The sequence below is a fragment of the Penaeus japonicus genome, unplaced genomic scaffold (assembly GCF_977035675.1).
Source record: "Penaeus japonicus unplaced genomic scaffold, GWHDUDI00000001_assembly GWHDUDI00000028, whole genome shotgun sequence".
Classification (NCBI taxonomy): domain Eukaryota; kingdom Metazoa; phylum Arthropoda; class Malacostraca; order Decapoda; family Penaeidae; genus Penaeus; species Penaeus japonicus.
Window position 1 is genome coordinate 32,868,159 of NW_028234430.1, and position 10,000 is coordinate 32,878,158.

The 10,000-nt window shown below is 54.6% G+C and overlaps 1 protein-coding gene across 6 annotated transcripts in view; it reads right to left on the reverse strand.

Moving 5' to 3' along the window:
• Positions 1-846: 846 nt before the first annotated feature.
• LOC122257685 (zinc finger protein castor homolog 1-like) overlaps positions 847-10,000 on the reverse strand; it is a 140,125-nt gene continuing 130,971 nt past the window's right edge. For 3 of the 6 annotated variants that reach the window (XM_086553706.1, XM_086553703.1, XM_086553709.1), the window contains 8 exons: positions 9,334-9,546; positions 8,968-8,982; positions 6,899-7,237; positions 6,388-6,623; positions 5,865-6,118; positions 4,440-5,694; positions 3,976-4,199; positions 847-3,697 (listed from right to left, as the gene is read on the reverse strand). In XM_086553706.1, the coding sequence (XP_086409832.1) occupies positions 3,426-3,697; positions 3,976-4,199; positions 4,440-5,694; positions 5,865-6,118; positions 6,388-6,623; positions 6,899-7,237; positions 8,968-8,982; positions 9,334-9,546 (2,808 nt within the window). In that variant the 3' untranslated portion in view covers positions 847-3,425. The remainder of the gene's footprint in view (positions 3,698-3,975; positions 4,200-4,439; positions 5,695-5,864; positions 6,119-6,387; positions 6,624-6,898; positions 7,238-8,967; positions 8,983-9,333; positions 9,547-10,000) is intronic. The other 3 variants (XM_086553705.1, XM_086553704.1, XM_086553707.1) reach the window with 3 other exon arrangements.

Here is a 10,000-nt window from a genome sequence, read left to right on the forward strand (position 1 = left end):
AACATGGATGCATCGAGAGAGAGAGAGAGAGAGAGAGAGAGAGAGAGAGAGAGAGAGAGAGAGAGAGAGAGAGAGAGAGCGAGAGAGCGAGAGGGTGAGAGGGTGAGAGAGAGAGTGAGAGAGAGAGAGAGAGAGAGAGAGAGAGAGAGAGAGAGAGAGAGAGAGAGAGAGAGAGAGAGAGAGAGAGAGAGAGAGAGAGAGAGAGAGAGAGAGAGCGAGAGAGAGTGAGAGAGAGAGCGAGAGAGAGTGAGAGAGAGAGCGAGAGAGAGTGAGACAGAGAGCGAGAGAGAGTGAGAGAGAGAGTGAGAGAGAGAGAGAGAGAGAGAGAGAGAGAGAGAGAGAGAGAGAGAGAGAGAGAGAGAGAGAGAGAGAGAGAGAGCGAGAGAGAGCGAGAGAGAGTGAGAGAGAGAGACTGATGGATAGAGTTAGATAGATAGATAGATAGATAGAGAGAGAGAGGAGAGACTAATGGATAGAGAGAGGCTGAAGGATAGAGAGACTGATGGATAGAGATAGATAGATAGATAGAGAGAGAGAGAGAGATACTCATTCCGTCGTTGCGGAATGGATAGAAAGATTGATGAATAGAGACTGATAGATAAAGATTGATCGATAGATAGATAGAGAGAGAGAAAAATAGAGAGAGCAGCATGTGTATTAAGTAAGGAGACAACTAACCAATGAGAGTTGAAAATTGTGTTTATCTACAATGGCCCGTTGATGCGCAGCAAAATATATAAACAAACAAATCAATAAATAAATACATAGAAACAAGAGAACCAGAACATAAATGAATGGATGGATAAAACAGGAGAGTGGATAAGGATAATACCAAAGTCGTGAGGATTTTCATTGTATCACTTTATTTGAGTAAGTTTCCCCAAGATGGCGTGTTGGTGGTGAGCGGCCCAGATGCGCGACCCGTTTCGCCTCCCCTTCGCTCCCCTCGCCCTCCTCCCCTCGTCGTTGCGTTCCCTTCCTCCCCTTCCTTTCGACCGTCTGTCCTTCTGGATCCCTCGCCCCGCCCCGCCGCGCCCTTCGCCCTCTCCTCCTTCTTCCTTCCTCCTTTCTCCTTCCTTCCCTGGCGCCGCGTTTTCCCACCGCGCAGGGGGCACTGGCGGCGATCCAGGCTGAGGGGGGTGGGCGGGGCGGGGTTCGGGGGCGGGGCTTCGGGCGCCGTCTTGGCCTCGGAGGGCAAGAGCCTCGCCGCCCTTCACCAACACTGAGCGTAAGTCTTTTCTGCACTCACGCCGACGCGGCCGAGCGGGACGCCGACTCGGGAGGATCACAGCAGGAGAGCCGCAGCGTGTGGGCGGGAGCCACATCCGGGACTCACACAGTAATAAATAGGACTGTACATAAATGCATCAGCAGTGCTGAGTGAGCTGAAACCAAGGCTGCCAGGCGTTGGACTTTCAGGCTGACCTGCGTGTGAGCCGTGGACGTCGATCCGCCCGCCCCGCCCCACGCCCACGCCCCCGACGCCGCACCGCCATGCAATAACAAGTAGGTGCACGCTCTAGGTGCGAGAATGCCACAAAAACTGCAATTTGGCAGAGGTTAGGAAAATTAAATAAAAGTATATTTGGTGTGATTCAACACTAAAGAGCATGGGCGTGGGAGCATCGCGGGCGCGGGCGCGGGGCGTGCGGGCTTGTGGCCAGGGGTGCGCCACACACACACACACAGCTGGAGGAAGCGCCAGCGACTGCCTCGCGCGTCACACCGGCTACGTTGGTCATGTCTTCCTAACACTACATACCTACATCACAGCAAACAAGACACTCTACTGCTTAGAGGCCCGGAGGCCTTCCTTCCCTCACGGTGAGGAGGTCCTTACAACTACCCTGGACTCCCTCCCTCGCCGGCAGGGGATGTGCTCGCAGGCGCCCCCTGCCGGACGTCTGCCGCGCCTTCACCAGTCCAGGAGCCCGCCCGCCCGCCCGCCCGCTGCGGACACGGGCGCGGGGCTCCTGCAGCGGCACAGTCTACCGGCTTCCGAGCGTCAGCATCCTCATGCCGCCCAAGTCAGCGCACACACAAATCTCTCTACCGTGGCTTGAATATGCAATGCAGAATGCACATGAGTCAGTGCTATATATCATACGTAATTCCTAAAACATAAAAAAACGATTATTGATATTGGCACATTCTTTGCCACCAAATTACAAACAAAGAAAAAAAAATAGAAATGGTTTGGCACTACAGAAAATAATTGAATGAGTACGGAATACTTGGCACTAATATTTGGTAACACTAAAGAATAAATAGTATAAAATTATATTCAGCAAAGCTATGATGGGGTGTTGGGCGTGAGGGCGAGTGTGGAGGTCGGGTGCGTGTGGAGGTGGAGGCGGTGGAGGCGGTGGAGGCGGTGGTGGTGGTGCAGGAAAGTCACAAGTGGATACGAGAAGGCACAAGGAGGTTGTGGTGGCGAGTGCTCGTCGCCTCACGTCGCTCGCGTCGCCACACTGCTACACCACACCGACCTAGAGTAAGACACTATCGCAAAGACACTGTTGTTTAACCTTTAACAAGGCACTCGGGTTTCATACAGGTCTGAGGCTTCGTTTTCTTGGTATTGAATACCAATATAATACATAATCATCATCGTCATCACATACATCCAGGAAAATAATAATTAGTTAAGAATAATATTGGTTCGTATCAAACCAACAGATTAACACAGTTTATAGTCCACAGAGCGTGGAAATAGGCAGGGAGCGGCGGTCGGGGCCAGGTCGCGCGCCTCGGCATCGGCGCTGCGGTGACCTGGCGCCCCACGGTGACCCAGGTCGCGCCCTCGGGCTGCCGACCCGGTCATTGCCCACTGGCCCTTGACTATAAGTCACCGAGTAGAACAACCACAACACCGTATACAACATGGTTTCTCTCCCACGTTCTCTCTATTGTACACAAGAGTTCCTAAGAGCAATATCTATTTTTCCTTCAACACAAATTCTTCGCTCGTACAAATTCCTGTCTAGCAAAAAACTGGATACAAGGTACAGTAGAAAGTATAACAACTACACCAGTTGGTATGTTACAATGATATGTACGGCTAAAAGATAACACATATACTATAGCACGCGTGCGCCCGGGCGCCGTGCTACTCTCTCCGTCTCTGAGGGCGGGGACTAAAACGTACCCGCTTGAGGTGTTCCTTGAAAACATTCATCCTTCCAGCTCTACTTTCCAAGGCAGTCCGGAAGAACGCCGCTCTCCGCCCGCCCACCGAGCTCTCTCTCTCTCTAGGACTTGTTGCCGCCCTTGCGTCGCACGGCCGCCCGCCCGCCCACCCACGCGACGTCCGCGGCGTCATGCGGCGGCGGCGGCGGCGGCGTTGGCGGCGGCCGAGGCTCCGGTGGCGGCGCAGCGGAGGCGCGTGAGGGGAGCATCTCGATAGACTACTCCCCGAACCAACTTCATTCGAGGTGGCGGAAGCGATGGGCGGACATCTGGCTGAGACCCAGCACCGAGTACTGGCACTTGAGGCAGTGGTAGTGCGTCTGCTTCTGGTTGTGGTTGCAGCCCTGGACGCCGCACGGCTGCGACGGCGTGAACTTCTCGAAGCCGGCGGCGTTGATGGAGTCGCGCTTCTGGTGCTGCCGGCGGTGCGCCACGACCTTGTTGGTGTCCGTGCACACGAAGTCGCACTTCAGGCAGTGGAAGTGCGAGGCCTTGTTTTGCTGCTGGCCTGCGGGGGGAACGGGGGGCGTTAGAAACGTCATGCACAGGAGTATAGACATACATACATACATACATACATACGTACACACACACACACACACACACACACACACACACACACACACACACACACACACATATATATATATATATATATATATATATATATATATATATATATATATATATATATATATATATATATATATATACAGTATATTTTTACATTTGCACAAAAATAATTGCATCTTGCAAGTGGACTCGAGCCCAAGGGCGGCGACGCACCTATCATGGAGGCGTAGACGCAGTCAGGGCGTCCGCACGGCACGTTGGAGCGGAACTGGTTGAAGTCTCCGCCCATGAGGGTGTCGAGGCGCTCGTGCCGCGCCGTGTGCTGCACGAAGCGCGTCTTGTCGCAGAAGGAGTAGCCGCAGTCCTTCCGCATGCAGTGGAAGTGCGTCTGGTGCTCCCGGTAGCCGCAGTGCGGGTACTGGCAGTCCTCGTTGAACCTAGGGGGGAGGGGAAGGGGGGGGGGGTGAGTCACTTGCGTTCTTCTATGGAAATGCAGGCTATGTATACGTGTGTGTGTGTGTGTGTGTGTGTGTGTGTGTGTGTGTGTGTGTGTGTGTGTGTGTGTGTGTGTGTGTGTGTGTGTGTGTGTGTGTAAATATAGACACATATCTTTATATTCTCATATATCCAAAGACACGACAAGTGCCGCGGGGCGGCGCGGAGGCCTAGCGTCTCACCTGAAGCGCACGTATCCCTCGGGCACGGGCTCGTCCTTGAGGAGGCGCATGGAGTGGTTGGAGCGGATCTTCTTGGCTTCCTGCGCGGAGAAGTCGTCGGCGCCGAGGCGCTTCCCGAGCAGCGCCAGGTGCGGCGACGGGCCCAGCGTGGCCGGCAGCACCGGGTTGTGTTCGCCAGACGCCTGCAGGCCCGGCGGCAGGCCAGGGTTGACGCCGGGCATGGCGGCGGGCCCGGGCGAGCCGTGGGGCATCTCCCCGTTCGGCCTGACGCCCGGGAGCATGAGCCCCTGGTGGGCCATGGCGGCCAGCGCGGGGTGCACCTGCCAGGCGGCGGGCGGCAGTAGGCGCGGGATGGTGCCCGGGAACATGCCGGCCATGCCCAGGTGCGGCCCGAAGGGCGTGGGCAGCCCGGGGAAGCTGGCGGCCTGCGTGTACACCAGCGGGAACTGAGGGCCGCTGATGTTACCTGAGATGCTGCTGGTGTTGAGGGAGCGCGGGCTGCTGGTGGGCGCCGCCAGGGGCGTGGCGCTCATGCTGCTGCTCGTGCTCTCGTTGGGGCTGCGCGGGCTGGCCGGGCGCTCGCCGCTCTCCGTCGGCGTGTGGCCCCCGTCCTCCGCCTCCTCCTTCACCGCCGACGCAGGGTCCTCGTCGCCCGCGGATGCCATGCTGCCGGGCGTCATGGGGCCGCATGTGGCGTGCTTCAGTAGGTGTGGCCGCAGCTTCTCGTGCTCGCTGAAGGCCTGGTTGCAGACCTGGCAGTGGTAGTGCTCCTTCTTCTTGAGTTTGCAGAAGGGCCGCCCGCAGGAGAAGTCTGGTCCGTACTGAGGGTGGCGCTCTGGGTTCATCCAGTCGGCGCCCAGGGCGGCCGCGAGGGGCGCCTGCTCGGCGGTCATCTGCTGCAGGAGGCGCGCTGAGTACGGGTCGCCGCCGAGCACGCCGAGCGAGCGCGCGGGGTCCGCCTCGAAGTCGTTGGTGCGGTCGTCCAGCTCGCCTTGCTCCATGCGGTCGCGCGCCGGGGAGTGCGCGCCCTGCGGGCCTGGCGACCGCCGCGTCGCCGTGATGGTGAGGCTCCCCGACACGGGCAGCGTGAAGGTGGTGGACATCTGAGGGCGCGTCGAGGGCGGGATGGGCGTCACGAGGGCGCCGGGCTCGCCGCGCGCCGCGTTGGGCGGCCGGATGCTGCCGGGGTTGGCCGTCGGGAAGGGCGACAGCGGGTAGAAGATCCCTGAGGACTTGACCACTGGAGGGGAGAGATCTGCACGTCAGTGTAACCTGAAGCTCCACGGCGGGCCCACGGGCGGCGGCACAGGCGCCGTCGGCTCCGGGGCGCTCGCGCTAAGCTACAGCATTCGACTCGGTAACTCATGAAATCCAAATAAATACATTGAAGCCAAGAGAGCAAGTGAGACACTTGTGGGTATTTACCTTGTCCTTTGGAGGGCGAGTCCCGTCCCGCGTGGCCTCCGGAGGCCGGCGTGTCCATGGGGCTGTCCGGCCGCGGCTTCTTCAGGTAGATGGGCGACTGTGGGCCGAGGCTGTGGTGGGTGGCGCCGCCTCCGCCCGCGACCGCCACGCCCTCGTCCTCCTGCTGGTGCTTCTCCGCGTGGGACTCGAGGGTCTGGTACCGCACGAAGGAGAAGCCGCAGCGAGTGCAGTGGAAGTGTTTGTTCACCTTGTTGCTGCGGAAGGAGGTGCTTCGTTAGTGAGATGAGGGGGAAGGGGAGGGGGGGGAAAGGGTTCCTCCGAGCTAGGGAGAGGAGGGAGCCAATCAAGAGGAAGAAGAAAAAAAAAGGAAAAAAGATACTACTTTATGAAATATCATTCTGCCATTCATATCTATATCTCTCTCTATATCTAGATGTATATCTATCTATATATTTGTTTTCTGTTTTCTTTTCTTTTCTTTTCTTTTATATGTAAAACAATAACCACTGGATTACTCCTTTACCTCTGACAGTTTGGTGACCGACAGTCAATGTTGCGGTCGATGGCGATAAATCCTTCGGGGATGGGCGTGTTCTCGTGGAAATCGTGGGCGTGCAGCGGGAGGACGTCGGTGTGGGCGGTGACGTAGAGACACCTCGGGTGGGCGCAATGGTAGTGGCGGCGCCCTAGCAGAGGGCACAGCTGGTCGGGGCACGCTACGCCCTCGGCCCAGGGGTAGAACCCATCCACCACCTCCGCCTGCAGGAGAAGAGGGGCGTGAGAGGGGTGGCAGGAGACACTCAGGTTAGCTGCTAATCGTTCTAACAGAGCGGGTATTTGTGAACAGGGCACAACTGACTAGGACATAAGTATTACACAACTGACTAGGACATAAGTATTACACAACTGAGTAGGACACAAATAGTACACTAACTAGGACGCCAGCAGGACACAACGGCAAGGACGCCAGTAGGACACAACAACAAGGACGCCAGTAGGACACAACTAGCAAGCGGAGAGGCGCGGTCGCTCACCTGAGGCTGAAGCGGGTTGGCGAGCAGGGGTCCTCGGAGCGGCAGGAGGACGGGCTGGAGCGCCCCCAGGGGTCCCCCCAGGGGTCCTCCGAGGGTGGCTGGCTGAGGGACGACGCTGCTGGTGGTGCTGGTGGAGGTATTGGCGGAGCTGGACATGATGAGCCCGGGCGGCGAGGCGTCGCGCCCCATGTGTGCCAGGTGGCTCAGGGGCGTCATGGGGTGGCTGGCCAGGGCGGGCGGCATTCCCAGGGGCGGCCCGTGCGGCGGCGGCGACGTCTTCGGGAGCTTGAAGCTGGTGAAGATGGCCTGCGGCGAGTCGTGGGCGCTGGACACAGGAAGCTGCAAGAGAGAGGGCGGTGAGGGTGGCGATCAAAGGGCGTGGGGGGAGGAGGAGGAAGGGGGGGGAGGTTCTTCCTAGCGCAGACGCGGAACAGCCTCCGTCAGGTTCCGCCGGACGCGCAACAACTGAGTGGATGGCTGCTCCTCTGCGCGAGAGGAAAGGATCGTGATCGGGGATTCAGACCCGGAAGCAAAGAGTAAATTCTAAGTAGTATGCGTTCAAATACGTTTGCACACACACACACACACACACACACACACACACACACACACACACACACACACACACACACACACACACACACACACACACACACACACACACACACAAACACACACCCAAACACACACACACACACACCCATACACCCACCCACCCCCACACATACACCCACACCCACACCCACACACACACCCAAACACACACCCGCACCCATACACACACACACACATATATATATCAATATATTTCATTGCAGCCAAGCAAGACTGTCTGAAAGGAGACGGCAGTAGGAGGCGCTGGCGGATTATTTGGCTTGGTCTTTTTAGCAGAAGCGCAAGGCGTTATACAGTGCAAGCTGTTAAAGAGGACCTTAAAGGTAGATTGTTAAGTGTTTGACTTCGCTTTTCTTGTTACTAGATGATATATATATATATATATATCATCAAAGCGATCTTTATACACTGATACTATATATTTTTGAGATAAAATATTTGAACGGATTCTAATATTTTTGGGACAACTTCATGGGAGATTTTTAAAGAAAATCTGTCAAGCGTTACAGCGTGCAAATTCTATCTACAACATATGATAAACTTTGCAACTTCGATTTGCAACTCCTGAGGATAAACTTAGCAACTTCGATCTACAACTCCTGATAAACATTGCAACCTCTGTTAATGTTTACAACTTCGGTTGATCTTTGCAAGTTTCGCGCAGGGCTAGGAAAGGGGAGCGGACGTCGTAAGGGAAGTAGCCAATTATGGAGATGGCTATTAATTACATGTCATAAAAATATAATGATCGCTCGGCCACTAAGCGATGCACTGTGACTAATTAAGAAGCTTTAGGAATGGAAAATTCGGTAGATGGAGAAGCGGAGAGGGGGGGGGGTAAGGGGGAGAGGGGGTGAGGGGAGGGGAGGGGGGAGGGAGGGAGAGGAGGAGGGAGGGAGGGAGGGAGGGAGGGAGGGAGGGAGGGAGAGAGAGAGAGAGAGAGAGAGAGAGAGAGAGAGAGAGAGAGAGAGAGAGAGAGAGAGAGAGAGAGAGAGAGAGAGAGAGAGAGAAGAGATGAGAAGAGAGAGAGAGAGAGAGAGAAGAGAAGAGAGAGGAGAAGAGAAAAGAAGAGAAGAGATGAGAGGAGAAGAGATGAGAAGAGAGAGAGAGAGAGAAAGAGATAGATAGTTAGATAGATAGAGAGAGAGAAAAGAAAACCCTAAAACGATATAAATGTAGAGAAAACCTAGCTACCAAATCATCGTGTTAGCAGAATTAGGACACTGGATATTGCAATTCATATCATTATTATCCTCATTATCGCTCTTAAGTTTTTTTGTTTTGTTTTTTTTCGTCGTATGTAGCAGTGATCGTTAATTCGCTGTTGTGAGTGTCAAAATAAAGCGATTTTGGCAAAAAATTATATTTTAGATTAGAGTTTAATGATCAATACTGAACACACTTTGGTTAGCCAATGTCAGTCAGTTAGTGTAACGAACCACGCACTAACTTACGTAATCATTCCAAACCTGCAATCAGACGGGAGACAAAAAATGAACAATCAACGAAGAAGGGAGAGAATAAGAAATACATCTTTTAGGACTCAAACTGATATCTTTTTCAAGTTATTTTTTTTACGCAAGGCAAGATGCAAAAAAAAAGAAAAAAAAAAAAGAAAACAAAAACCAGAAATGCACTTCTCATTCAACTCAAGCCCGGCCCTGCAATAGGCCTGCACTCTTGAGATTGCATTATAACAACAAGTGAAGGGCGCCTTTACCTCACAATGCAAAGGCAATCATTTCATTCGCTTTAGAGAGACTTTAAGGAAACCGCGCCTGGGGCTCCTCCGCACCCAGGAAGGGTCAAGGACGACCTACCTCGATGATCCTGTTCTTGGGAGGGCGACCTCGCTTCCGCTTAAACATAGCGTCCACGGAAGTGACGGCGGCGACGCCAATGGGTCCGCCCGCGCCCGCAGCCCCCGGTGAGGTGGCCAGGGCGAGGCGGCGGGCGTAGTCGTGCATTCGGAAGTGCTCCAGGCGGCGGAAGGGCTTGTCGCCCGAGCTGAGGACGGCCTCTCCGCACCCCTCCTGCGGCCGCGGCGGAGGTTCACGTTAGTCACAACACACAAAAACAACAACAACAACAACAACAAAACGACAAGCTACTGCTACTGTGACAGCTGCTGCAACGCAAGAAAAGCGGCAGTCTGTGGCGTTGCTTAAGCAGGATCTCTCTTTTTTACAGCGTGTGACGGATTTAATTTCGATTGCACTTTGTAAAAAGAAATAAGAGCTTAAAACAATACCATTTGACTGCAGTTATTCTGCTGCCTCGAGCTGTTCTCATGTGTATTATTTTGTTCATTACGAAAAAATGCACTTTCAAAATACAAAATGTCAAAGGTTATGATGGTGCAGCTACACAAAATCCAAGAATGAAACGAAAATAAAAGTTACAAATCAAAGAACCTGAGCGCTTGGGGCGCGGCAGCGAAGCCTTCGCTCCTTAGGGGAAGCGAGCCCGACGTCCCGGCTCAGGCAG